We start from the raw sequence: 27846 nt of genomic DNA, 5'->3' as shown, positions 1-27846 counted from the left end.
TTTGCACTGCTCCTTTAAGCAGGGAGGCAGCGGCAACAGGGAACTGGCTGCTTCTGGTTTCTAGGGCCGTATAAATACAAAGCGGAGCCGGGTACGAGGAAAACACAAAGGAAAAGAGGAGAATTCTCACGTTTAAAACTGAAGACTAACGGAGTCAGGTAATGAGCGCCTCCTGAAATCAAGCTTGTTTCCTAGAAGGTAAAACATGTAAAACGCCATTTGTCGCAGGTTATAATATTCATCAACATTGTGGACAGCAAAGAAGTAAACAGCTGAGGTGCAGCTGTCAGTAGGCTACGGTGTGTACTTGTTGTAGGCAAGTGTATTTATGCCAAATGTTGAATTATGTGCCGCTGTATTAGGCCAATAAAATATAACGCAAATGATCGTAATTCGATTATTCACATCGCTTTGTAAAATGATGCTGTTAGATCTTCAAAACATTATGGCTATAGCCAAAGTTTCATTCTGTGTAAAATGTGTATTCTATTGTATTTTCTATTCCGTTTTGACTCGATATTTCTCCCCATTGAATGGTTACAGTGAATCAGGATATGTCACAGTCGTTCTTCTTTGTTTCCAACTGTGGTCTGTGTTGCCACTTTGACTATTACGTGGCAGGGGATGAGATACACATAGCCGTGCATAGCCTGTCTGGAACTCAAGGCTCCTTTCTCTGTGGTCAGCAAAATAAACTTGAGATCATTTCAATGACATTTTCACTCTCTTTCCGCCTCTGCCGTGCCGGTATTATCTATCCCTCTTCATTTTTATGAATTGAATAGAATATTAATGGGATGGAATATAATTTAATTCAACTGACTTGTTTTACAATGTTGTTGTAACTTGATTAAATCCCAGCCACTTATCTGTAACCCAATGAATAAGAAAATAGATGGAAAAAACATAACTACATCTGTTCTAGCGAAATTCCAGTAGTTTATGCATTAATAATTACCAGCATATGCACATTGCCTGAAGGAGTAATACCCTTGATTCTAGAATATTTTTTTTTCTATTTTTATTTCACCTTTATTTAACCAGGTAGGCTAATTGAGAACAAGTTCTCATTTGCAACTGCGACCTGGCCAAGATAAAGCGTAGCAATTCGACACATACAACAACACAGAGTTACACATGGAATAAACAAAACATACAGTCAATAATACAGTAGAACAAAAGAAAACAAAAAGTCTATATACAGTGAGTGCAAATGAGGTAAGTTAAGGCAATAAATAGGCCATGGTGGCGAAGTAATTACAATATAGCAATTAAACACAGGAATGGTAGATGTGCAGAAGATGAAGATGTGATCAAGTGAAGTATTATCATTACGTAAGGTAAATAATATGATCTGTCTGGACTCGATGTTGTCAGGGCTATCCACATATCTTCACCATTCAGAATTACCGCTCTTTCTTTCCAACCTTTTCAAAAGGCACTACTGTCCATTGTGCACCACCTGACTTGATAAGTCTCCCTTCCTGTCCCTGCCCTTTTTGCTTGTGAATGAGTTTATTGCAACCTGGGTCTTCACTAGGCACCAAATGTAAGAAAACAGACTGAAATAGGGAGGGACTAATCTGAATTTGTCCAATAAGAAACAGTCGTTTTAGTTATCGGTTGGAAAGCGTTTTGGTACAGTGTACACTAATGAATACTGCTGTGAAGGAGTGCATTCCAACCTGTTCCCCTGGCGGGCGGTACCCGTTTAACGGCTGCTTACCTTTGGCATTGCCACTCTAGTCCTAGGAGCACCACACTCCTGTTTATACGGCTCCAGAATGGATGACACCCAAGCATCAGTTCTAGCACTGCCAGCCAGAGGCCGTCCCCTAGCCCTAGCATCCCAGCTCTGGAACACCGGAGCTGGGAGAGAGGTGTGGAATTTCTGGGGCCTGTCTGGCACGGGGCCCGGGCCCCTAAGGCTAGAGCGCTCTTGTCCTTTTTGATGTCTGAGGTTTTGAGGAAGTGAGATGTCATGTTGCCACACTAGCAAGCACTGTAGTGCACACTAGGGGTTTGATCCAGACCAGAGATGTTCCAGGGTTGTTGGATATGGCATGAAAGCAGCTGTGGAGTGGACTGAAGTGCAGATGAGGAGGAGATGGATGGAGGAATGGTGTGTTTGTGTGTTTTAGGAAGGCTGGTATTTGGGAAGGAAAAGGGTGTTGTGGTGGCCTTACAACTCAACAAATGACAGGCAGACTTATTTTTTAACCTTACAGTCCCTTTTATGCCCTGGCCTGCCCCTGGAAAGAGCAAACTCGAGCGACGTCAGTCAAATGTAGGCTAGGTTGCTTGTTTCTAGGTCACACGTTGTAGAGTTCCCCACCCCGGGTCCAGCCCCCTTAATCTGCATGCTGCGGCATGACGGGTGAGAGAGGAGTGGTGACATGTGGCGAGTGCGTTAACTAGCCAGGGATAATAGAATCACAGCGGCTCTATGTCTAGGTCCAAGGAGAGAGAGAGAGAGGGAGGTGTGGGTGTGTACATGCACGTGTGTGTGTGTGACAGAGTGTATGTGACCTGGGAAACAGCAACCCCATTCTGTGATCCTCTCTGCAAATCTTACAGCTGTTTTGTAGTAAAATCATAGTATTACTGTAATAGGACTACAGTAGGCAGCTTTACTGTATATGCAACACAGTAAATACACTATTCTGGGACGTTCAATATCTTTTTGCTCTCCTGTGATTCAGAAAGTATGGCGGAGTGTGCGTGTTATGCCATTTTACACAGTGATTTATAGTAGTGCTTGCATACAAATCACAAATTGCTTCCCAAGTAAATGTGGATGCAGGAATAAAGCTTTGGAGAAGCATATATCATGAGCAGGCTTTTCTGTTATTACAATCAGGAAGGGAGGCAATATTTCTTCAGAATCACTGAAGGAATCCAGGGCCCACTAACAGTTTGTCCCAAATGGCACCCTATTCCCAATACAGTGCACTACTTTTGACCAGGGCCCTAAGTAGTGCACTATTTGGGTGCTATTTGGGACCCTCTGTGTCCCATTTATTACATAGTCACAGGCCCTTCTAGCCTCTGGGAAAGGGGCTACCTAGTCGGTTGCACACTGAATGCATTCAACCAAAATGTGTCTTCCGTATTTAACCCCACCTCTCTGAATCAGAGGTGCGGGGGGCTTCCTTAACGTCCACGGCACTCGAGGGAGCAGTTGATGTTGGGGGTTAACTGCCTTGCTCAAGGGCAGAACTGCAGATTTTTCCACCTGGCCTCTAGACAAAATGCCGTGTGCCCGAACAGCCGAAAAAAACCTTCACCGAAGTCAGAAACGAAGAAAAATGTCACAATGTCGTCATAATATATGCGCAAACACTTCCGAACTGTTTTGGCTGGGAAGCGTGCGGACGCCTTTACCTTATCGGCCTGTGCCTGTGGTGCTGATCCGCTGTAGGCCCCATGGGCTCCTTGGGTGAGCTCCACTGTGGGTCCTCCTCCCGGGTCAACAGGAAATGTCTCGGTGACCTACAATAAGGTCACTGAGACATCACACCCCGCTGTATCCTCACAGAGGCCCGCGGTGTGCTCGTGGCTTATCTTACATGTGTCTGCCTGAACTTAGCAAGAGGTCCATTTCATCCCCCATTACCTCTCATTTCAATTACATTAAAACAACTTATTTTTGTATTTTTTGGGGTCCATGAAACAAGCTGCACTACAAATGAGAAAAGCATAAGTGTTGGTGTGTGTCAACATTTCATATAGATTAATATGTGACAGAAGGAAGGATTGAAAAGGACAATCATGAGCAGTAAAAATACATTTTCATTGTTTCCTCAGCCCGTAGGCACTTAGTCAGCCGACTCTTAACTCCACTATCGTTTCAGTTGTGAGGTGACCCGGGGATGCCTATTAGCCCAAGGAAAGGGATGAATGTTGTCATAATTAGGATCGTCATTATCGGGAGTATTATTTGTGTGTGTGTGTGTGTGTGTGTGTGTGTGTGTGTGTGTACCAGTGGAGGCTCCTCAGAGGAGGAAGGGGAGGACCATCCTCAGTGAATTTCATAAAAACAGTGAAACATTTAAAAAGTTATACTTTTATATATATACACGTCACCAAATAATTGATTAAAACACACTTTTTTGCAATTAAGGTCTATAGTAGCCTCAGCAGCACTCTGTAGGGTAGCACAATGTTGTAGCCGGAGGACAGCTAGCTTTGGGCCTCCTCTTGGTACATTGACTTCAATACAAAACCTAGGAGGCTCATGGTTCTCACCCCCTCCAATAGACTTACACAGTAATTATGACAACTTCTGGAAGACATCCTCCAACCTATCAGAGCTCTTGCAGCATGAACTGACATGTTGTCCACCCAATCAAAGGATCAGAGAATGAATCTAGTACTGAAAGCATAAGCTACAGCTAGCTAGCACTGCAGTGCATACAATCTGGTGAGTCGTTGACTCAAAGAGAGAGAAAGACAATAGTTGCACAGTTTTGAACTAATACATTTATTCCAAAATGAGGGAGGGATAGATTCACTTACTAAGCTAGCTAATGCAGCTAGCTAGTTTAGCCTGCTCAAACAGAGGGATGTTACAGTATGTGTGTGTAGCCACTCAATTCTTGCTGATGAGGTTTTCCCCCTCTTGCTACTCGGTTGGGGCTATTCGTTCCATGCCTCAAGGCCACAAGACTATTCCTCTGTTCCTAAACATGGCCTATATACGTAGAAACCGTCATTGCTATGCCAAATGACAATCCATTCTGAAATAATAAGTAATTTCACAACATTGTAATTTTAGTAGTCTTAGTTTTAGTGCTCTACCAACTGTGGCTCAGTTGGTAGAGCATGGTGTGTGCAACGCCAGGGTTGTGGGTTCGATTCCCACGGGGGGCCAGTACAAAAAAGAAAAACAAAAATGCATGAAATGTATGCATACACTACTGTAAGTCGCTCTGGATAAGAGCGTCTGCTAAATGACTAAAATGTAAAAAAAAAAAATGTAGTATTAAACGTTTGTCATCTGTGACAAATACCACAACTTTGTTGATAGAGTTAATTGAGATATGATCAGCACTTTTCAGGATCGTGTGAATATTCCAGTCAAGGCATCACCGACAAATGAATGTGAAGAAATAGATGCAGACAGAGAATACATCCCAAATGACACCCTATTCCCTATATATTACACTACTTTTACGAAACAGATGCAGAAAGAGTGTACATCCCAAATGGAACCCTATTACCTATGTAGTGCACTATATAGGTAATATGGTGCCATTTGGGATGCACACAGACTCATTGAATGGTCTAGCCAGCTAGGACTTGTCCACACATGTTTTGCTTTTTTCTCAGCCCGCTACTATTATAATTTCCCACTACTCAACACTCTCAGTCTTGTGATGCAGACAGCTGTGAGGTTAAAGGTGAACACAGCTGGGAAGAAGGTTCTGAACTTCTAGTGTTGCAATCACTGCTGCTTGTGCTTGAAATGCATCTAACCTTTCTGCGACATACTGTGAACTATATTAGTTACCATAGTCTGTACAGCATTTTGAATATGATCCACACTGCAGCTGGTGTCTAACTTTTCTGAGATATTTAGGCTGCGTTTACACAGGCAGCCCAATTCTGATATTTTTTCCCACTAATTGGTCTTTTGACCAATCACATCAGATCTTTTTCAGAGCTGATCTGATTAGTCAAAAGACAAATTAGTGAAAAAATGCCTGTGTAAACACAACCACTGTGTAAACACAGCCACTGTGTACTGTATTCGAGCCTTAATACACACAGCTAGTTTGAAACCGGTTTCGAAGAGACGTCTTGCCCATTTCACATTGCCCATGGCACATAGTGTGAAGAGACAGTCAGTTCCCATAGTCTCTTCGAAACCGTGTGATATGATTAAGCAATAAGGCCCGAGGGGGTGTGGTATATGGCCATTATACTATGGCAACGCGGAGTGCCTAGATACAGCCCTTAGCCGTGCTATATTGGCAATATACCACAAACACCCGAGGTGCCTTATTGCTATGATAAACTGGTTACCAACGTAATTAAAGCAATAAAAAAAAAGTTTTGTCATACCCATTCTATACAGTCTGATACACCACAGCTTTCAGCCAATCAACATTCAAGGCTGAAACCGCCCAGTTTATAATCCACATTTTGGTCTGGGTGGTAGTAAGTGTACTCAAATTGGTTTGTTGTTTTGGCTCCGTCCTCTTGCACTTTGTGTACCAACATGGTGTCATTTGAAACAGGAAACAGCAAACCTTTGGGAAGCTCAGATGAGCAGCATGCTTCAGACGGAGCTGCAGTTCTAAATAGACGGGTAACGGATTCACTGAACCGGTTTGACCGTTTGACCCTGGTTCGGGAGAAGCCACCTTTTTCTTGTGTGTGTGCGAGACGTTTCTCAGTATGGTACCGCAGCATTTCCATGTGCAGCAGCGTTGCCATGGTGACAGAGCGGGGAGGTTTTGTGGGGGAGAGGGGAGGGGAGTGCGTCACATGTAGGAACTGAAGGTACCATATGGTCTCACCTCTGGGGGGGGGGTGCTCTCAGTGATGCAGCAATTGAAAGATGGGGAAAATGCTCTGTTTAGTCTGCTTGATAAATGCATTTTCCTCTCTGATCCTTCCATCCCCTCTTCATCTTTCACACGCAGACATACTTTTTCTCTTTGTCTCTCTTGCTTTTCCTATTTTTTTTTCTCTCCATCAGACTCTTACCACCTCCCCCTTCCCCTCTTTCTTTCTCTCTCTCTCTTCTTCTCCTGTGTCCTTTCTTCCGCTGCCTGCTTTGTGTCAAATGTGCGTATTTTCCATTTGGCAAGGTGCTGTGGGACAGCACTTCAGCTCACTTGTGTATACACACACTACTTCAATGAGAGAGGTGGAAGGAAGTCTGTGAGAAAACGTGTTTCGTTTCACCTCAACATTTGTCGCCCCAAACAGTCAATGAAGGACCCGAATGGGCCTCGTTCATTTGGTGTTGCTTTGAATATGCTCCCTTTTGCATTTGCTTCCTCAGATAGTTGTCTGTACGTTATTATAAACTGAGTGGTTCAAGACTGTATACCACAGGTATGGCAAAACATGTATTTTTATTTATTTTTTATTTATTTTTTCAGTTTATAATAGCAATAAGGCACCTCGGGGGTTTGTGGTATATGGCTAATATACAGGCACATTGCGTCGTGCATAAGAACAGCCTTTAGCCATGGTATATTTACTACACCTCCTCGGGCCTTACTTCTTAAATATAATAAGCCCCCACTACACAGCACAGCTGCTTGTTAGCCATGTAACAGTAAGGTGTTTTAACAAGGTCTAGGGTAGATGGAAAGGTCTAGGATATGTATGTTTTCCAGAGACAGTGGTTTAGACAGCTAGACCACACTAGGCCACAACATTTCTGGAATGGATTGATGTCATAACAGGTATTTGATCTGAAAGAGGGTTTGTGTACAGTACTGTGTACGGAGGCCTTTACTTTGAACTGAAAACACTTAATCGAGTACCCAATGATGCTATCTTCCCCTGTGTGAAAAGATACTTTCTGTCCTCATCTTGCCTGAGGGAAACTGACTTGCTTTTTTTTTTGTGTGTGCGGTCCCATTCCATTCATGTTCATTGGACAGGACAGTGAGGAAGAATGAGAGGGCAACGAGTCTGATTTGAACCCGTGCTGGCAGCGCTTTAGGTTCCAAAGTCAGCGCTTTACACCGCTAGACCACCCAAGGCTCTCCTTGTTTTTAACTAATGGCTTCTCTGTTTCTGTTCCCCCCCCTCAGACCCCCTAGAAGAGGAGCTTGGACGGCATGCAAAGTTGTGAAATATCTTCAGACAGCACTGATGACCCCCTTAGTAGAGACCTACGCACTCGTCGACAGCCTCGAATAGTAGTGATCGGCGCAGGTTTAGCCGGTCTCGCAGCTACCAAGAGCCTCCTGGAAAGCGGCTTAACGGATGTCACAGTCCTAGAGGCGTCAGACCGCATCGGAGGGAGAGTTCAAAGCATTCAGCACGGTAAGAAATTATGCTGTGAACCCTACAGTACAAACACACGAAGAGTGAGTGAGGAAACAACACATGGTGGAAATTATGCTAAACCAGACCTTGGAACTTCATGGGTTATGACTCAATGGGTGTTTTGTTTCTTAAATAGTTTACATTTTCTGTAAGCTGAAAGCTCCAAACCTCACTTACTGAGACATTCGACATGTCTGTGTGAGTGTGTAATCATCAGCTTGTTTCCCCCGCACTCACATCTAGCTGTCAAAAAGTACCCCGTCTATTCTCTATGGGGCTACGCTATCAGTGCTAATGCTAAAAGCCTTCCCAAAATAACACTGGATCAGAAAGTGTGCTTTGCAAAGCCCAATTAAGCTTTCCCAATTCAAAATGTGAAATGTGATTGGGGAATTTGTCTCTATCTCTCGGATGAACGTGGGGTTAGTCCTGCGAAATCCCCTTTGAGCTGAACAAGTTAGAAGATTACTCCCATTGCCACATATGGCTTTAATTCACTGTTTAAAAATCTATATATTTATCCCTGTTCCTCATTCTCTACGAAGTCGTTTCAATAACAAGTATCTCTTTAGTGGGCGGTTGTAGCCTCCTCAAAATGTCCTGTAGGCTGCAGTCACATTCATTGATTTGACTCCCTCTAATTGCAGTTAATTTCACTTCCATTCAATTAAAACAACTTCCTGTTCTCATTTCTCTGTTTATTGAATTGAATTCAAGTTCCATTCCGTTCAACTTATTCCCAAATGAACTGACACAAACAATCAAGTTCTTGGGGGGGAAACAAAGTTTGTAAGTGTAACCCCAAAGGTGCATCTGATATGGCACATTATTCCCTATATATTGCACTACTTTTGACCAGAGCCTAGGCCTGTCCCAATATCCCCACTACTTGCTATGCCAAAACATTGCTTCATATTGGGACAGAGACTAAGTCTATTATATATTTATATGCCATTTAGCAGAGGCTTTTATCCAAAGCTTACATTTTGTATGTATGGAATCGAACCCACTATCCTAGCATTGCAAGCGCCATGCTCTACCAACTGAGCTAAAGAGAGGACTACATTCTTCTTCATCTTATTCTCCGCTATCTATTCCAGGACAAACGACTTTGGAGCTCGGAGCCACCTGGATCCATGGCGCTAACGGGAACCCGGTGTACCACCTGGCAGAGGACAATGGGCTGCTCGAGCACACCACGGACGGCGAGCGCAGCGTGGGCCGCATCAGCCTGTACACCAAGAACGGCGTGGCCCACTACCAGACCAACAGCGGTACCAGGATCCCCAAGGACCTGGTCGAGGAGTTCAGTGACCTCTACAATGAGGTGAGGGGAGAGAGAGGTGTGTGTGTGTGTGTCCAGATGACCACTTATGTGTGTAAATGAAGGGAACCACCCATGACTGAATGTAGATACTTTACGTACACAATGGCACAAATGCACATATGTACACAGTGTATAATACAGGTGTGCAGGGAAACTCACCATGGTCCAATGAAGCGTGTCATTTCCTGTTCAGCTACCTCAGAGCGTTGTGTTATTCACACATTGGCTTCCCCCCCCCCCACTACCATTCAGATCTGTGGAATTAGACACGGTGCAGAGGAAAGGGACGCTTTCTACACACTTCCCTTTGTCTGTGTTCCTGAGTAATTCTCGCAATAGTTCCGTTCCATAAGTGTTGCAAGCAGCAAAGTTACCAATAGAGAACACATACCAGTCAGTTTTTAAAGGATTCACATTGGGTGGGCCAGAAAGCTTGTGGTGACTTCGGTTGTTCAGAACGCTTATGGAACTGGAATTATTTCAAGGCACTTGAATACAGAAGCACTTTCTCAATTATCCACCTTAACACAGCATTCTCCACAGCAGCACCCATTCCTTTAAGAACACACTGTACGAACAGGAATAATACACGGTAATAACGCAGAGTTTCTAAACCCAAAGGCGCAACATTGCGAGACTTCCGAGAACGCTTGCGAAGCACTCGGCAGACCGGGATTTGGGGTTTGAAAAGTTAATGAGAGAAGTGAAAAATGTTTCCTTTTAGTTGTTGATTTTCTTGAAATCTAAAAGCACGTCTTAGATTCGAGCCGATAAGTAACTGAACTTGTTATTACTCCAACATGGTGATCTGCACTCTTCAGACATGAAGTCGTTTGTGACAAAATGACACGTTTTCATTTTCGTCACAAACGACTTCATGTCTAAGGAGTGCCTTTGATTTGACGGCCTGCACATGCACAGTTCGGCATGAGACGACCGCTAGGCCCGCTAACGCGTTTCTGCGCATGAGCTTAGCTAGCCAACGTCTGCATGACATCGCCTACAAGCGCGATTGAGGATTTCTACTGGAAGCGGTTTCTACATATCTTCACACTAAAACCATCTTTGGTTATAATTTGGGAGCTGCACCATACAGTGGGATTTAATGCTTTTATCCTGATTGCTCGTGTGCCAGTCTGCATACCTCTATGCTGTATTCCCTTGTATGATCCATTTCCAAGATGCCAATCACTTTGCAGTGTAGCAGCAGCATCAACACAGCAGAGCATCGCTATGCATTAGGCTAACCCCCAACGTGCATCCTTACAGGAGCAGGAAACGGTTATCCCCACCATGTATCATTACAACTGCGCTAATCCCCACCGTGCCTCTGCCTGGAAATCAGCATAATTAACTAAGCTGTAGGATTAGCAAAACAAGGCTGACTTGTTGTTTTGTTTCACATCAGGATGTGAGGTACATAGACATCCTGTTGGTTTAGATCTAGTGTTTCATGATTGTGAGGCAATGGACAAGAAATAGCTTTACATTTAGTAGTCTTTGAAAATGTGTTTCTTGAGGATCCCAATTCAACCGAAGGCTATTTTATATTGTCAACTAATGTGTGCTGCATCCTGGGTCGGGTTCATTAGGGCATGCAACAGAAAACGTTTTCAAGTTTTGCGAAGGAATTTAAAAATGCACTTTTCGGGTAGTCCCTCCCTGTTTCAGTCTGTTTTCTTCCGTTTGGTGCCTGATGAACAGGAGCCTGGTCTTTGTATGCAAAACATTCCACCAGGGAGGTAAGACAAGATGATAAGGTTATGGAATCAAATATCATGTCATATTATCACATGACCTTTATGGCTACAATGTAACTCAGTGCAGAAATGATAAACATATAAACATTCTGATTCCATTGGAAAAGAATGTGAACTTCACTCTGGGACAGCTAAAGCAGTCATTTGAACTGCTCATGAATAAAAAAATATATGTATTACTCTGATATTTTTAAGTCATGCCCCCCTCCGTCCTTGCCTTTTCCTATATAAGTCTATATCAAATCAAATTGTATTGGACACATACACATGGTTAGCAGAAGTTATTGCGAGTGTAGCGAAATGCTTGTGCTTCTAGTTCCGACAGTACAGCAATATCTAACATGTAATCTAACAATTCCACAACTACCTAATACACATCTACTGTAAGTAAAGGAATACATATATGGATGAGCAATGACAGAGCAGCATAGGCAAGATGCAATATATGCTATAAAATACGAGATGAGATGAGTAATGCAAGATATGTAAACATTAATAAAGTGCCATTATTAAAGTGACTAGTGATCCATTTATTAAAGTAGCCAATGATTTGAAGTCTGTATGTAGGCAGCAGCCTCTCTGTGTTAGTGATGGCTGTTTAACCTCTCTAGGGTATGTGGGACGAAATCGTCCCACCTACTCAACAGCCAGTGGAATCCCGTGGCGCGTTATTCAAATACCTTAGAAATGCTATTACTTCAATTTCTCAAACATATGACTATTTTACACCATTTTAAAGACAAGACTCTCGTTAATCTAACCACAATGTCTGATTTCAAAAAGGCTTTACAACGAAAGCAAAACATTAGATTATGTCAGCAGAGTACCCAGCCAGAAATAATCAGACACCCATTTTTCAAGCTAGCATATAATGTCACATAAACCCAAACCACAGCTAAATGCAGCACTAACCTTTGATGATCTTCATCAGATGACACTTCTAGGACATTATGTTATACAATACATGCATGTTTTGTTCAATCAAGTTCATATTTATATCAAAAACCAGCTTTTTACATTAGCATGTGATGTTCAGAACTAGCATACCCACCGAACACTTCCGGTGAATTTACTAAATTACTCACGATAAACGTTCACAAAAAACATAACAATTATTTTAAGAATTATAGATAGAGAACTCCTTTATGCAATCCCGGTGTCCGATTTTAAAATAGCTTTTCGGTGAAAGCACATTTTGCAATATTCTGAGTAGATCGCACAGCCATCACGGCTAGCTATTTTGACACCCACCAAGTTTAGCTCTGACCAAACTCCGATTTACTATTAGAAAAGTTTGATTACCTTTGGTGTTCTTCGTCAGAATGCACTCCCAGGACTTCTACTTCAATAACAAATGTTGGTTTGGTTCAAAATAATCCATAGTTATATCCAAATAACGGCGTTTTGTTCGTGCGTTCAAGACACTATCCGAAGTGTAAATAAGGGTCATGCGCACGACGCATTTCGTGACCAAAAAATTCTAAATATTCCATTACCGTACTTCGAAGCATGTCAACCGCTGTTTGCAATCAATTTTTATGCAATTTTTCTCGTAAAAAAGCGATAATATTCCGACCGGGAAAGCGTGTATACGTACAAAGAGAGAGAAAATAAAAGCATGGGATCCCCTCGTGCACGAGCCTGAGTTTCATAGTACTGTGACCGGCCACTATCCAAACGCGCTACTTTTTTTCAGCCAGAGCCTGCAAAGCCACAATTCAGCTTTTTGCCGCCTACTGAGAGCCCATGGGAGCCGTAGGAAGTGTCACGTAACAGCAGAGATCCCCTGTATTGGATAGAGATAATCAAGAAGGCCAAGAAATGGTCAGACAGGGTACTTCCTGTACAGAATCTTCTCAGGTTTTGGCCTGCCAAATGAGTTCTGTTGTACTCACAGACACCATTCAAACAGTTTTAGAAACTGTGGAGTGTTTTCTATCCAAAGCTAATAATTATATGCATATTCTAGTTTCTGGGCAGGAGTAATAATCAGATTAAATCGGGTACGTTTTTTATCCGCCCGTGAAAATACTGCCCCCTAGCCATAACAGGTTAAATGCGGTGGTTCGTGCTTTCAGTTTTGAGTGAATGCCGCCATCTATCCACGGTTTCTGGTTAAGGTAGGTTTTAATAGTCACAGTCGGTACAACATCTCCTATGCACTTCCTTATAAACTCACTCACTGATTCAGCGTATACATCAATATTATTCTTTAACCTCTTACATCTAGACGTTCCGCTAGCAGAACACCTGCTCCAATATCCAATGATAGGCGTGGCGCGAATTACAAATTCCTCAAAAATACAAAAACTTCAATTTTTCAAACATATGACTATTTCACAGCATTTTAAAGATAAGACTCTCCTTTATCTTACCACACTGTCCGATTTCAAAAAGGCTTTACAACGAAAGCAAAACATTAGATTATGTCAGCAGAGTACCAAGCCAGAAATAATCAGACACCCATTTTTCAAGCTAGCATATAATGTCACAAAAACCCAGAAGACAGCTAAATGCAGCACTAACCTTTGATGATCTTCATCAGATGACAACCCTAGAACATTATGTTATACAATACATGCATGTTTTGTTCAATCAAGTTCATATTTATATCAAAAACCAGCTTTTTACATTAGCATGTGACGTTCAGAACTAGCATACCCCCGCAAACTTCCGCCGAATTCACTAAGAATTTACTAAATTACTCACGATAAACGTTCACAAAAAGCATAACAATTATTTTAAGAATTATAGATACAGAACTCCTCTATGCACTCGATATGTCCGATTTTAAAATAGCTTTTTGGTGAAAGCACATTTTGCAATATTCTAAGTACATAGCCCAGGCATCACGGGCTAGCTATTTAGACACCCGGCAAGTTTAGCACTCACCAATATCAGGTTTACTATTATAAAAGTTTGATTACCTTTTGTTGTCTTCGTCAGAATGCACTCCCAGGACTGCTACTTCAATAACAAATGTTGGTTTGGTCCAAAATAATCCATTGTTATATCCGAATAGCGGCGTTTTGTTCGTGCGTCCCAGACACTATCTGAAATGGTAAATCAGGGTCGCGCGCATGGCGCAATTCGTGTAAAAAAAAATCTAAATATTCCATTACCGTACTTCGAAGCATGTCAACCGCTTTTTAAAATCCATTTTTATGCCATTTTTCTCGTAAAAAAGCGATAATATTCCGACCGGGAATCTCCTTTTAGCTAAACAGAGGAAAGTAAACAAAGCTTTCGGTCGACGCGGGCACGAGCCTGAGTCTTACAGTACTGTAACCAGCCACTACCCAAACGCGCTACTTTTTTTCAGCCAGAGCCTGCAAAGCCACGATTCAGCTTTTTACCGCCTTCTGAGACCCTATGGCAGCCGTAGGAAGTGTCACGGGACAGCTAAGATCCTCACTCTTCAATAAACAGAGACAAGAAGAACGACACCTTGTCAGACAGGCCACTTCCTGCCTGAAACCTTGTCAGGTTTTTGCCTGCCAAATGAGTTCTGTTATACTCACAGACACCATTCAAACAGTTTTAGAAACTTTAGGGTGTTTTCTATCCATATGTAATAAGTATATGCATATTCTAGTTACTGGGTAGGAGTGGTAACCAGATTAAATCGGGTACGTTTTTTATCCAGCCGTGAAAATACTGCCCCCTAGCCATAACAGGTTAAGGCTACCCGGAACATGTCCCAGCCCGCGTGATCAAAACAATCTTGAAGCGTGGATTCCGATTGGTCAGACCAGCGTTGAATAGTTCTTAACACGGGTACATCCTGTTTGAGTGTCTGTCTATAGGAAGGGAGGAGCAAAATGGAGTCGTGGTCAGATTTGCCAAAAGGAGGGCAGGGGAGGGCCTTGTATGCATTGCGGAAGTTATAGTAGCAGTGATCCAGAGTTTTGCCAGCATACGTACTACAGTCAATATGCTGATATAATTTAGTTAGCCTTGTTCTCAAATCTGCTTTGTTACAATCCCCAGCTACAATAAATGCAGCCTCAGGATATGGTTTCCAGTTTGCATAAAGTCCAGAGAAGTTCCTTGAGGGCCGTCGTAGTATTGGCTTGAGGGGGGATATACACGGCTGTGACAATAACCGAGGAGAATTCTCTTGGGAGATAATATGGTCGGCATTTGATTGAGAAATTCTAGGTCAGGTGAACAGAAGGACTTGAATTCCTGTATGTTTAGGGGGCTCCCGAGTGGCACAGCGGTCTAAGGCACTGCATCTCAGTGCAAGAGGCATCACTACAGTCCCTGGTTTGATTCCAGGCTGAGTCACATCCGGCTGTGATTGGGAGTGTCATAGGGCGGCGCACAATTGGCCCAGCATCGTCCACGTTTGGCCGGGGTAGGCCATCTTTGTCAATAAGAATTTGTTCTTAACTGACTTGCCTAGTTAAATAAAAAGTAAAACAATTACACCATGAGTCATTAATCATGAAACATACAACTCCGCCCTTCTTCCCTGAGATATGTTTATTCCTGTCGGCGCGACGTACAAAGAATCCAGGTGGCTGTGTCGACTCCGACAGCATATCCCGAGAGAGTATGGTACAATCCCTGATGTCTCTCTGGATAGCAACCCTTGCCCTAATTTCATCTACCTTGTTATCTAAAGACTGGACATTAGTGAGTAATATACTCGGAAGCGGTGGATGGTGTGCGCGCCTTCGAAGTATGACCAGAAGACCGCTCCGTCTACCTCTTCTCTGGCGGCATTGTTTTGGGTCAGCCTCTGGAATTAGGTCAAATGCCTTGGGTAGTTCGGACAAAGGATCCACTTCGGGAAAGTCATATTCCTGGTCGAAGTGCTGATAAGTTGACGCTGCTCTGATATGTAATTGTTCTTCCCGGCTGTATGTAATAACACTTAAGATTTTCTGGGCTAACAATGTAAGAAATAATACATAAAAAAACTAAATACTGCCAAGTTTCCTAAGGACTAGAAGTGAGGCAGCCCTCTCTGTTGGCGCCACTTTGTTTCTATATATCCACACCGTTTCGTTTGGTGGTTGCTCGGACACCTGCTCAGTGCTCACCGTTCTAGCTTTTTTGTGCTTAGGCCTCGGAGGTGTACAGTACGTTCAGGCTGAACCTCAGAATCAGAAGAATAATCATCAGAGATGTCATGATTCATTTCTTCCCACCATCTGAGTCGCCTAAGCACAAAAAAGCTTGAACGGTGCGCACTGAGCAGGTGCCCGAGCCACCACCAAATGAAACGGTGAGACAGGAGAGAGGAAGTGACTGCACCGTTTGGATAGAACAAGCCGGTGATAATGCTACGGGACGATTATCAGCACAAAATGTAATCACTGAGAGAGCAGGCCCTCAAGCAAAAAACAACACCAGTAACGCGCTTACCAGCTTTCGTTGTTTATGCGACATGGACATGCTCCAACTGATGCAATTGCGTTAAGACACACACCATGTAAGCAAGACCTGACAATAATTGACTATTTTTTTAAGAGGTTGGGCCAGTAACTGGGAGGTTGCTGGTTCGAATCCCTGAGGTGAAAAATCTGTCTGTGCCCTCGAGCATGACCCTTAACCCTAATTGCTCTGGATAAGAGTGTCTGCTAAATTTTTGTTTTGTTGTTGTTATAAAAAGAAGCTGTTACCACGTTCCAACACATGCTTTCTGTTTCATAGTTAAAGTTAAATATCCCAATTTTATTTACATTTTTAACGTTTAAACGTTCACAGCCCTACATGACACATGTATTTATACTTGTCACGTTGCATAAGGATGGGAGACATGCGCAGGAATAAGTAATAGGGTTTTTAAATTCTCTACCCAAAACAAAAGAGCGACGTGTAAACCTCTAAATAATAATAAAAAAAAACAGAAATAAAACCGAGCATAGGTACTCACAAGACCAATGGACCTAGGACAATGATTGACAAGGACAATGGGGAACAGAGGGCACATGTATACACATACTAATCAGGGGGAATGGGAACCAGGTGTGCGTAATGAGACAAGACAGTCCGGGGTTGGTGGTAATGATCCAGTTCAGTGACGCCTAAAAGGCCGCGACGTGGACCTCCGGAGCTGGTGAACGGAATGAGCAGCAGTACCGGGGGACAATACTGTATCAACCGTGACTTTGGGTCCTTGAAAAGCGTCCTTGAAAAACTCAATTTTTTTATGATTATTATTGCACACAATAATAATATGTGGTTACAACACTCTCATAACTTGGCAGAATCACTTCACCCGCACAGGCTACGGAATAGGTGGATGCCTTTGGCTTCAAGACATGGCATCACTCATGCCACATAGGTTTTGGTGCTGTATCAACCAAAGATATTCTGTGGTAGCCTCGTACTTGGGCAGAAATCCCACAGGCTATTGAATAGGCACGCCTTTCGGCTACTTTGCGGTAGCCTATCATAGATCTTATTTCCCAGTGCCAGTGGTGTCTACCTGTTGTAACCCGGCACTCCCTAGGAATGGCCCTTGGGCGATCACCAGTCTCGTGACTAACTGACGGCTCAGCTCCAGTTCCCTCCTGCCTCTTTTTTTCAGCTCACTGTTTAACTTATTTAAATAAGACACCTTCACGGTTGCACTTTATTTTACGGCACAGAAACGGCTAGGGCTGCATCCCAAATGGCACCATATTGCCTATACAGCACTACTTTTGACCAGAGCCCTATGGGTCAAAAGTAGTGCACTAAATATGGAATAGGCTGCCATTTGGCGTCATCCCAGGTATTTACTGAGAAATTACATGTGAAATGGTGCACAGTAATAATCTATAAATTACTTGTTTGTTTTTAAAACAGGCACCAATTGGTACCATGTCATTGCCAATTGTGTTGAATTGTTGGAACTAAGTACCAGAAAGTATTCATTAAAACAACATAATGTCTTAGTAAATTCCATGTAAATACCACTGTGTGACCTCCTACACAATGATGCTCCACCTATTGTGAAATGAGTGGGCAGTTCCTTCTAAAGGAGTTGTGTGCTTTGGATAAAGAAGTTCTGTCATGCATGTTGCTATATATCCTGTACTGTAGAAGTCACGGACCTCGGAAGAAAGTGTTGAAAAATTAAAAACGATCCGTTGTTGAATAATGTACTAAGTTTCACCCTCCCATGTAGCCATGCCAAGGTGTTAAATGATGTCATAAATTCTCACCTGGCTGCACCCTTTAAAGGGCAAATTTGGCATTCAAACAAAGCGATCACCTTACAGATTGCCCCTTTAAAGTTTTAGAAGCACCCCAGTAGATTTTGAATGTTCAGACTCCGTTATAGCCACAGTAGCAGGAACACTCTATGCTATTTTGGATTGCTTGGCTGTTGGATAAGGTAGTAGCAAAATACTGCCTGTCTATGAAACTCTGGGTTGTCCAGCGTAGAACCAGAATGAAAACAGACTGGCACCCAGACAAACCCTGGCAACAAACCCTTTTGACCAGAGTCCTATTTGCCATGGTCAAAAGTAGTGCCCTATAAAGGGAATAGGGTGCCATTTGGGATGCATTCCCTCTGCACATTCATTACTGCTTATACCATGGCCATCAAACTCACATTTCTCTCCCCTCTTGCCATCCCCTCTACCCCTCTCCTCTTCTCCCCCCTCTCCTCCCTAGGTGTACGAGCTGACTCAGGAGTTTTTCCAGAGTGGGAAGCCTGTGTGTGCTGAAAGCCAGAACAGCGTTGGGGTGTTCACGAGGGATGTGGTGCGCAAGAAGATCATGCTGGACCCCGACGACTCGGAGAGCACCAAGAGACTCAAGCTGTCCATGCTCCAGCAGTACCTCAAGGTGTGTGTGTGTGTTTGTGGAGGGTGGGTGGGTGGGTGGGTCGGGATGGGGTGTGTGTGTGTGGGGGGGGGGTCCTTCTAAGAGACTATAAAATATGCTAGAGCTCTAGTTTATGGTTGGAATGCAGTGATCAGCCTACACAAACATGCAAATCCAATAAGCTAGAGCAAACAATGGTTTCCTTCTCGGTATGTAAGTTCGCTCTGTGTTGCAAGAAAAACAGTTATAGAAATCGTCACGGAAGGCATGATTTTCTTTTTTTCCATATTAAATCTACAGTGCTGTATTCTGAATCACTCATCTCTGGAGAGAATTGATGCACCTCTATGGCCTCTCTCACAGTTCTGATTCAAAACAGTTCTTTATGCCTCCCGGGTGGCGCAGTGGTCTAAGGCTGAGAGATTCTGGGTTCGAGCCCACGCTCTGCCGCAGCCGGCCGCGACCGGGAGGCTCATGGGGCGACGCACAATTGGCCCAGCGTCGTCCGGGTTAGGGAGGGATATCCTTGTCTCATCGCGCACTAGCGAGTCCTGTGGCGGGCCGGGCACAGTGCACGCTGACCAGGTCGCTAGGTGTACGGTGTTTCCTCCGACACATTGGTGCGGCTGGCTTCCGGGTTGGATGCGCGCTGTGTCAAGAAGCAGAGCGGGGCTCTCGACCTTCGCCTCTCCCGAGTCTGTACGGGAGTTACAGCGATGAGACAAGACAGTAACTACTACCAATTGGATACCATGAAATTGGGGAGAAATAAATAAATAAAAAGTAAATAAAACAGTTCTTTATATGCTGATAAATGACTGAAGTAGCAAATGTGATGCTCCTGCTATGTTTAGTCTCACACAATACAAGAGTTTACGGCATGTTTTATGACTCAACTGAACAAGCAGGTCAGGAAATCAAGTGTAAAACTCTGACTTACATCCCCAAATGCAAATGTTGGCATTGCTGTTAGCTATAGCTACATTGTCTTGTTTATATTAAAAATAGCTTCATTAGCTTGTTAATGTTATTGCTCCTTGTAATTATACCCAATGACTCATTGGATTCAAATTAGTGTTGATCACTTAAAGGTCAGTTTGCTAATTAAATAGAAACACAGCGGACAAAAAAATGGACGCCCTTTTTTATTACACCTAGAGCCAACTGTGGTACAGCAAGACATCCAACAATTTACCTCAGGAAATGTAGCTATTGCAATCCTTATTATGTTTGTATATTTATTCAATTAATTTCCTGGTCCGCCGGCACTCAATTATTAGGGCTACATGCCAAATGGCACAAATATTACCAATGTAGTGCACGACAATTGACCAAAACCCTATGCACTATCTAGGGAATAATGTGCCGCTTAGGATGCATCCCTTGATGTCAAAAGTTTCCTTTAGTGGCAGCCAAGGCCATGATTAAAACTTTTCCTCAGGGAAACATTAGGCTCTATTGTTGAGGCTACAGAGACAGATGCAGATGACATCCTTAATGTTGCTCTAGTTCGGTAAACAAACTATTGGGTTCATAGACTTGAGCCATAAAACGATATCCCAACGAAAGTTTAAGACAATAAATAGGTCATTCAACTTGGACTAAGTAGCACTTCGTTAGATGAGGTTAATTTGGCCTCAATTCAATAAGGAGTTTTAGCCAATCAAAGAGTAATAGAAAACAAATCAATTTGAAACAAAGTAGATACACCAAGATGTAGGAAATTAATTTGACCAGAATTGAACAGACTTATTTGTCTGTGTTTCTATACGGTAAAGCCAGTGTCTGGTTCCTCTTTAGGTTTCTTCCATCCAATGACTTTTTCAACTGTTCTGCTGCTTGCTCTCTGGGCTTCTAGGCTGGGATATTAAAAAGAGCTCAAATACATTTGACTGATTCACTGATTGATGAGTTGATTGATTGATGGAAAGAGGATGGAGAGTTGTGAGAGCAGCTGATAAAGGAGCTCAATTTGATCTGAGTCAAACTGACTTTGTTTGTTTGTTTGTATGTATGTTGTTCCCAAGGTGGAGAGTTGTGAGAGCTCGTCCCCCAGCATGGATGAGGTCTCGCTGAGTGAGTTCGGTGAGTGGACGGAGATCCCCGGGGCCCACCACGTCATCCCGGGAGGCTTCATGAAGATCGTGGACCTCTTGGCGCAGGACATTCCGTCCCGCATGATGCGCCTGGGGAAACCCGTCCGCTGCGTCCACTGGAACTACTCCGCCCAGCAACAGGAGGAGATCGCCCATGGCGACAACAACAATTGGCACGACAACGGCGACCATAACGACGACCGACGTTGCCATGGTGAGCCCAACCCCAATCCGGGTCACGCGTACCCCATCAGCGTAGAGTGCGAGGACCTCGAGTCACTCCCCGCCGACCACGTGATCGTAACCGCCTCTCTCGGCGTCCTCAAGAACCGCCATGAGGCGCTCTTCTCACCCTCGCTGCCTGAGGACAAAGTCCTCGCCATCGAGAAGCTCGGCATCAGCACCACTGACAAGATTTTCCTGGAGTTCGCCGATCCCTTCTGGAGCCCCGAGTGCAACAGCATCCAGTTTGTGTGGGAGGACGAGGCGCAGCTGGAGCAGCCGGTCTACCCCGAGGAGCTGTGGTACCGTAAGATCTGCTCATTTGATGTGCTGTACCCGCCCGAGCGCTACGGCCACATGCTGAGTGGCTGGATCTGTGGCCAGGAGGCGCTGCTCATGGAGCGCTGCGACGACGAGACGGTGGCTGAGACCTGCACCAAGCTACTGCGACGCTTCACAGGTCAGTGTGCATGTCTGTGTGTTTGTCATTGTTACATTGACATAGGTCAGTTGTGTGTGTGTGTGTGTGAGTGTGTGTGTGTGTGTGTGTGTGTGTGTGTGTGTGTGTGTGTGTGTGATATGCAGTAACAATCAGTTTTCTGAATCGAACCGCAGCTTTTGTACAAGTCTTGCAATAACACTAGATTTCAGCTACTCAAGGTCTTAGTTGATTAATCAAACCGTATGTTCTTGATGGAGTGAGGACCACTGACCTAAATAACTCGCTGAGATAGTGAGGGAATGCTGATGATGGCCTGAGTATGAATCAAGCTCTGTGCTTCAACTCATCAGTATAGGGCAGGAATACTGTTACACACATCACACACAGTTACGAGCACACTGTAACCTTAAGGGCTGAATGGGTGCATCACTACTGTGCTCCCAGTGAGTCACGGTGACGAACTGAAGAGTAATTCCACTTATTCAGCCCTAGTGGGCCTCTAGGTATACATTAGATACAGGAAATGACATCATCATGTGACATCATTACGAGCCTTGAGGTATGGCCTTTCCCAGAAGGGGGTTTGGGGGGCTGATGCTGAATCAGTCAGATAGATGTCTGGCAGAGTGGAGGTGTTGAACACATGTACATCCCGTAACAACTGGTCCAGGGTCAGTTTTAGTCACTGTGCTCGTTATAGGTGGAATAAGGATTGGATGAAGAAATGCTGATCCTACAAAAGTTGGTAGAGGAGTTGCCTGGGTGTCTGCATCCCAGACATACTTTATGAATGACCCAATATTCTCACAGAAGAGGTGAGTGAGTCAATGCCATAGCTGCTTGACTTTATCAAGCTGTTCATTTCTCTGTTTCACCCATGAACAGCCCCCTATTAAGAGTAATGATGACAAAAAGAAACACAGCAAATTGAAATTGGCTGTAACTTTCGTCGAGACTCATCAGTCTTTTTTAAGAAAACCTGACACAAAATCAATTGTTCGATTCGACAGGTTGTTCGACTCTACATGAGACGGGAAAAATTGCTCTCTTACGTTAAGGCCATATTAAGGTTCTGCTCCCTGGAAAACACTGTAAATGATAGTGTAGACAAGACACACACAGTCGTTCTTGGGATGCCCTACACCGGGAAGAAAATAATGACTATTGATAGAGATGAGCCTTGTGGCTCTGTTTAGCTTTAGTCTGTTTCATATTGACAGAGAAAATAGGTTAAGAGATATAAGAACGCTGTCCTGGTTTAAATAGTTTAGATAAAGGTGTGTATGTCTGTGGAATGAACATAAAATACTTTTGACAGGGTCACCATTACATTAGACTGGTTGGTTGTTTAGCAAAACAGACAGGGTTGGTATAGAATGTTGACAACATGTTAACAAAATTTAGTCTCCAATGTTTATTGAAAACATAAGTACATTTGCACAATGAGCACTTGTTGTCTCTCAAATACATCGTTACAGTTGTTGGTTAGCTAGCTAGCGAATTTTTGCCATATTAGCATTGACAGGAAATCAGTCAAACACCTTAATACAAGACATGGTATCAAGAACAAGAGAAAACTAGCTGAAATTAGCCACTTTCTATTCCCCACAAGGCAGTTTGTCATTGTTGCGAGCCATTTGGCCATCTAGAATACAACAACTCACGGACTTCTGCCCCAATTAAAGCGCACATATTGCTTTCGTGACGTTGTCCCATCTATGGCTGCGTCCCAAATGACACCCTAGTCCCTACAGAGTCCACTACCACAGAGTCTGATGGGCCTTGCTCAAAAGTAATGCACTAGGGAATAGGTTGCCATTTGGGATGCATCCCATCTCATGGGTGGACAAAGCTCGGTATTATGGCAGACTGTAAGTGAATGCTGCCCTCCTTCAAGGACTAAGTTATCCTCTGGTCAAGCCAGTTAGCTGACAAATAGGTCATAGTAGAGTCAGGTCTAAGCTTAGCATATGTCACCGACCCGGTTACCATCACTTAATGATGACGTCAGAGGCTTTCCTGGACACACACAAACACACACACACACACCTCACTGCAGTTACTCCTCCCTATACAGCCAAGCCAACGGACACAATAAACCATAAACCCTGCCTTCAGCTCTGAGCAATACTCGCTTCCTGCCCTCACATTGTTTACTTCCATAGGAAGTACACCCTCACGGAAAGTCATTAACCCACACACTGACACACTCCCCTGATGTAGGTCAGTGCGGTTTAATCCCCTACGAAGCAGATTCATCACAGACAGACTAGAGTGTGTGAGTGTGTATGGCCTCTGAGAGGGACCGTAGCCTATTAGTACCGATACAGGAGATTGAATTGGATGTGTTGGAGGATCACCTATGGGAGATTGGTAGAGGATCACTCACCATGCATCGCCATTACCTTAGGAAGCTTTCAATGGCTTATTTCCACCTGCGGAAGAGTTGTAAGAGAGGGTGTGCCTGTGTTTGTTTGTGTGTGTGTTTGCGCGCGCTTGCCTGTGTGTGAGAGACAGAGAGTGTGTTGGTGTGTGTGGATGTTGATGTTTCCGTGTCCATCCAAAGGGTTTATATTGGACTGACTGTCCTCACCATCCACCTCACCGTTCCTTTCTCTCCCTCCTTTAGGGAACCCCAACATTCCGAAGCCGAGGCGGATCCTGCGCTCGTCGTGGGGCAGTAACCCTTACATCCGGGGCTCCTACTCCTTCACCCGGGTGGGCTCCAGTGGGGGTGACGTGGAGAAGCTAGCCATGCCCCTGCCTTACACCAAGAGCACCAAGGCTCCGGTAAGAACCGCATCTGGATCTGGATGCAGACTTGGGTTCAAATACTATTTAGGGTATTTCAATTATTTTTCAAGACATTTCAAAGTAAGTATTTTGGAATGCATTTGGAAGTACACTTGGAAAGTATTGGCTTGTATTTGAAAATACTAAACTCTGCAAAAAAAGAAACGTCCCTTTTTCAGGACCCTGTCTTTCAAAGATAATTCGTAAAAATCCAAATAACTTCACAGATCCTCATTGTAAAGGGTTTAAACAATGTTTCCCATTCTTGTTCAATGACCCATAAACGATTAATGAACATGCACTTGTGGAACGGTCGTTCTGACACCAACAGCTTACAGACGGTAGGCAATTAAGGTCACAGTTATGAAAACTTAGGACACTAAAGAGGCCTTTCTACTGACTCTGAAAAACACCAGAATAAAGATGCCCAGGGTCCCTGCTCATCTACGTGAGCATGCCTTAGGCATGCTGCAAGGAGCCATGAGGACTGCCGATCTGGCCAGGGCAATAAATTGCAATGTCCGTACTGTGAGATGCCTAAGACAGCGCTACAGGGAGACAGGACGGACAGCTGATCGTCCTCGCAGTGGCAGACCACGTGTAACAACACCTGCACAGGATAGGTACATCCGACCATCACACCTGCGGGACAGGTACAGGATGGCAACAACAACTGCCAGAATTACACCAGGAACGCACAATCCCTCCATCAGTGCTTAGACTGTCCGCAACAGGCTGAGAGACGCTGGACTGAGGGCTTGTAGGCCTGTTGTAAGGCAGGTCCTCACCAGACATCACCTGCAACAACATCGCCTATGGGCACAAACCCACCATCGCTGAACCAGACAGGATTGGCAAAAAGTGCTCTTCACTGGTGAGTCGCGGTTTTGTCTCACCAGAGGTGATGGTCGGATTTGCGTTTATCGTCAAAGGAATGAGCGTTGCACCGAGGCATGTACATTGATTTGGAGGTGGAGGGTCTGTCATGGTCTGGGACGGTGTGTCACAGCATCATCGGACTGAGCTTGTTGTCATTGCAGGCAATCTCAACGCTGTGCGTTACAGGGAAGACATCCTCCTCCCTCATGTGGTACCCTTCCTGCAGGCTCATCCTGACATGACCCTCCAGCATGACAATGCCCCCAGCCATACTGCTCGTTCTGTGCGTGATTTCCTGCAAGACAGGAATGTCAGTGTTCTGCCATGGCCAGCGAAGAGCCCGGATCTCAATCCCATTGAGCACGCCTCGGACCTGTTGGATCGGAGGGTGAGGGCTAGGGCCATTCCCCCCCAGAAATGTCCGGGAACTTGCAGGTGCCTTGGTGGAAGAGTGGGGTAACATCTCACAGCAAGAACTGGCAAATCTGGTGCAGTCCATGAGGAGGAGAGGCACTGCAGTACTTAATGCAGCTGGTGGCCACACCAGATACTGACTGTTACTTTTGATTTTGACCCCCCTTTGTTCAGGGACACATTATTCCCTTTATGTTAGTCACATGTCTGTGGACCGTGTTCAGTTCATGTCTCAGTTGTTGAATCTTATGTTCATACAAATATTTACACATGTTACGTTTACTGAAAATAAATGCAGTTGACAGTGAGAGGACGTTTCTTTAAATTTTAAATACTCCATGCATTTTAACCCAGGTCTGTTTGGTCCTAGGGCAATTTGAAAATGTTTTTGTATATTTTATAGGAAGTCGTTTGAAAATACTTAAAAATACTTCAAATAGAAGAAGTTGATTTGGCCACATTATTTGAAAATACTCTAACATAAAATAAGTATTTTTAAATGACACATAGTTAAATATGCATGTATTTGAACCCAGACTGGATGTAGTGTATATCAGCTGAGTCGTGTTAATTAGGGCACACCGTAGCGAGACGTTTTAAAACATTGTACAATGGAATGGAAATTTTATTGGACAAGTTCAGGTAGTGCCTCCTCGTTTCACTCAGTTTCCAAACATTTTCTCCTTACTGATCATGACTCTGATTAGCCAAGGTGCTGTGACAGGTAAGGAGCAATGTGTCAACCACGGTGGGTTACAGTATGAAAAGCCTTCCCCAATGACTAAGTGTTGTTTGTGGAACAGCATGTTAATGACAGTGTATTGAGAATGTATTTACTTTCATTGGTTTTTGGAGGCGTGATGCTTGTTTACAGCCACCAGAGGAACTCGTAGCATGTTGTCAATGTGCCTGTGTCATCACTGTCACCTAATAAGGCAATAAGGGACATGACAGTCAGTGTTGGATCGATTATGAATCATGGGTCTTGGCCAGCAGCGTAGCCCCTGAAACTTGATGCATGTGTCCTTATCTTTGTGTGTGTGTGTGTGTGTGTGTGTATGTTTGTGTGTGTGTGTGTGCGTGTCAACTGTGTGTGGCCACTTAAAGACTGCTAAATGAGCAGTGTGACCTTTGAGAAATCCCCCTACCGTCAAAAGAGCGACAGATCGTCACAAGCAGCCTTATTACATATAGACAGATACTCTGTCTAGAGCCTAAAATAGCTCCCCATGATTCCGTCTAAATGGCACACTATTCCCTATATAGTGCACTAATTTTGTCCAGGGACCATAGAGCTCTAGTCAAAGGTAGTGTGCTATGTAGAGCATAGAGGGCCATTTGGGATGCAGCCCATGGCTCGGAGGCAGTAATAGAGAACACATGCCATATGTTGGGTCATGCCGACATTCACTGGTTTGTTTAGATCTTGTATTTTTTTTCTCTTCTCTATCTCTACCCTCTCCTCTATCCACCTATCCCCTTCTCTATTCTATTCTTCTGTATATCATATCTCTTCTCTATCCTCTCCTTTTCCCAACCTCTTTCATCACCCTTCCTTTCCTCTTTACCCTCTCAGCCTCTACAGGTGTTATTCGCTGGGGAAGCCACCCACCGGAAATACTATTCCACTACCCATGGTGCATTGCTGTCGGGACAGAGAGAGGCCACTCGTCTTACAGAGATGTACCAGGACTTGCACAAAGAAACCATAAAGCCTAACATGTAAAAATGACAAATGAACCACTGACTAGTGATAAAAAATAAACAACTTGTTTTATCCTTTCTATATTTTAAGTTTTTTAGATTAAGTTATACATGTAAAAGCATAATAGGGGCATTAACAATTATAACGATGATAATGATGAATACTGTTTTTACTGTATTGCGCGGTAGATTTTACCACTTATATGAGATGTACTGTAAAAAGGCAAAGGGTGCCGTCGTCTCTGGTCCTTCATCAATCTGTACGTTTAAAAAAAAAAGTTGTTGATAAGTTAATGTTTATATAATAACACGTCTATAATTGAACTGTTTTTTGTAAGTGCCTTCTGTATTTAATGTCATGTTATTGAAAAACAAACAAAAAATAATGGCAAGAATTAATAAACTTGTATATTAATGTGA

General features: G+C 43.7%; 1 protein-coding gene across 1 annotated transcript; it reads left to right on the top strand.

Annotated features, from left to right (window-relative positions):
• Positions 1–27846, top strand: LOC106609979 (spermine oxidase). The gene is made up of 7 exons (XM_014209064.2): positions 1–158; positions 7779–8013; positions 9117–9343; positions 18724–18897; positions 20904–21654; positions 24266–24426; positions 27299–27846. Exons 2-7 carry the CDS (start codon positions 7806–7808, stop codon positions 27446–27448), a joined length of 1671 nt encoding a protein of 556 aa, XP_014064539.1. The 5' UTR covers positions 1–158; positions 7779–7805; the 3' UTR covers positions 27449–27846.

The sequence above is a fragment of the Salmo salar genome, chromosome ssa08, assembly GCF_905237065.1.
Source record: "Salmo salar chromosome ssa08, Ssal_v3.1, whole genome shotgun sequence".
In the NCBI taxonomy this organism is placed as follows: domain Eukaryota; kingdom Metazoa; phylum Chordata; class Actinopteri; order Salmoniformes; family Salmonidae; genus Salmo; species Salmo salar.
The sequence above is the reverse complement of the archived record's forward strand: the minus strand, read 5'-3'. Positions and strand labels throughout refer to the sequence as shown.

Excerpts from the sequence above, each read along its gene's own strand:
- LOC106609979 (XM_014209064.2), top strand. The coding sequence starts at position 7,806 with ATGCAAAGTTGTGAAATATCTTCAGACAGCACTGATGACCCCCTTAGT. Across the intron at positions 8,014-9,116 it reads AGTTCAAAGCATTCAGCACG|GACAAACGACTTTGGAGCTC; the intron begins GTAAGAAATTAT and ends TATCTATTCCAG. Across the intron at positions 9,344-18,723 it reads TCAGTGACCTCTACAATGAG|GTGTACGAGCTGACTCAGGA; the intron begins GTGAGGGGAGAG and ends TCTCCTCCCTAG.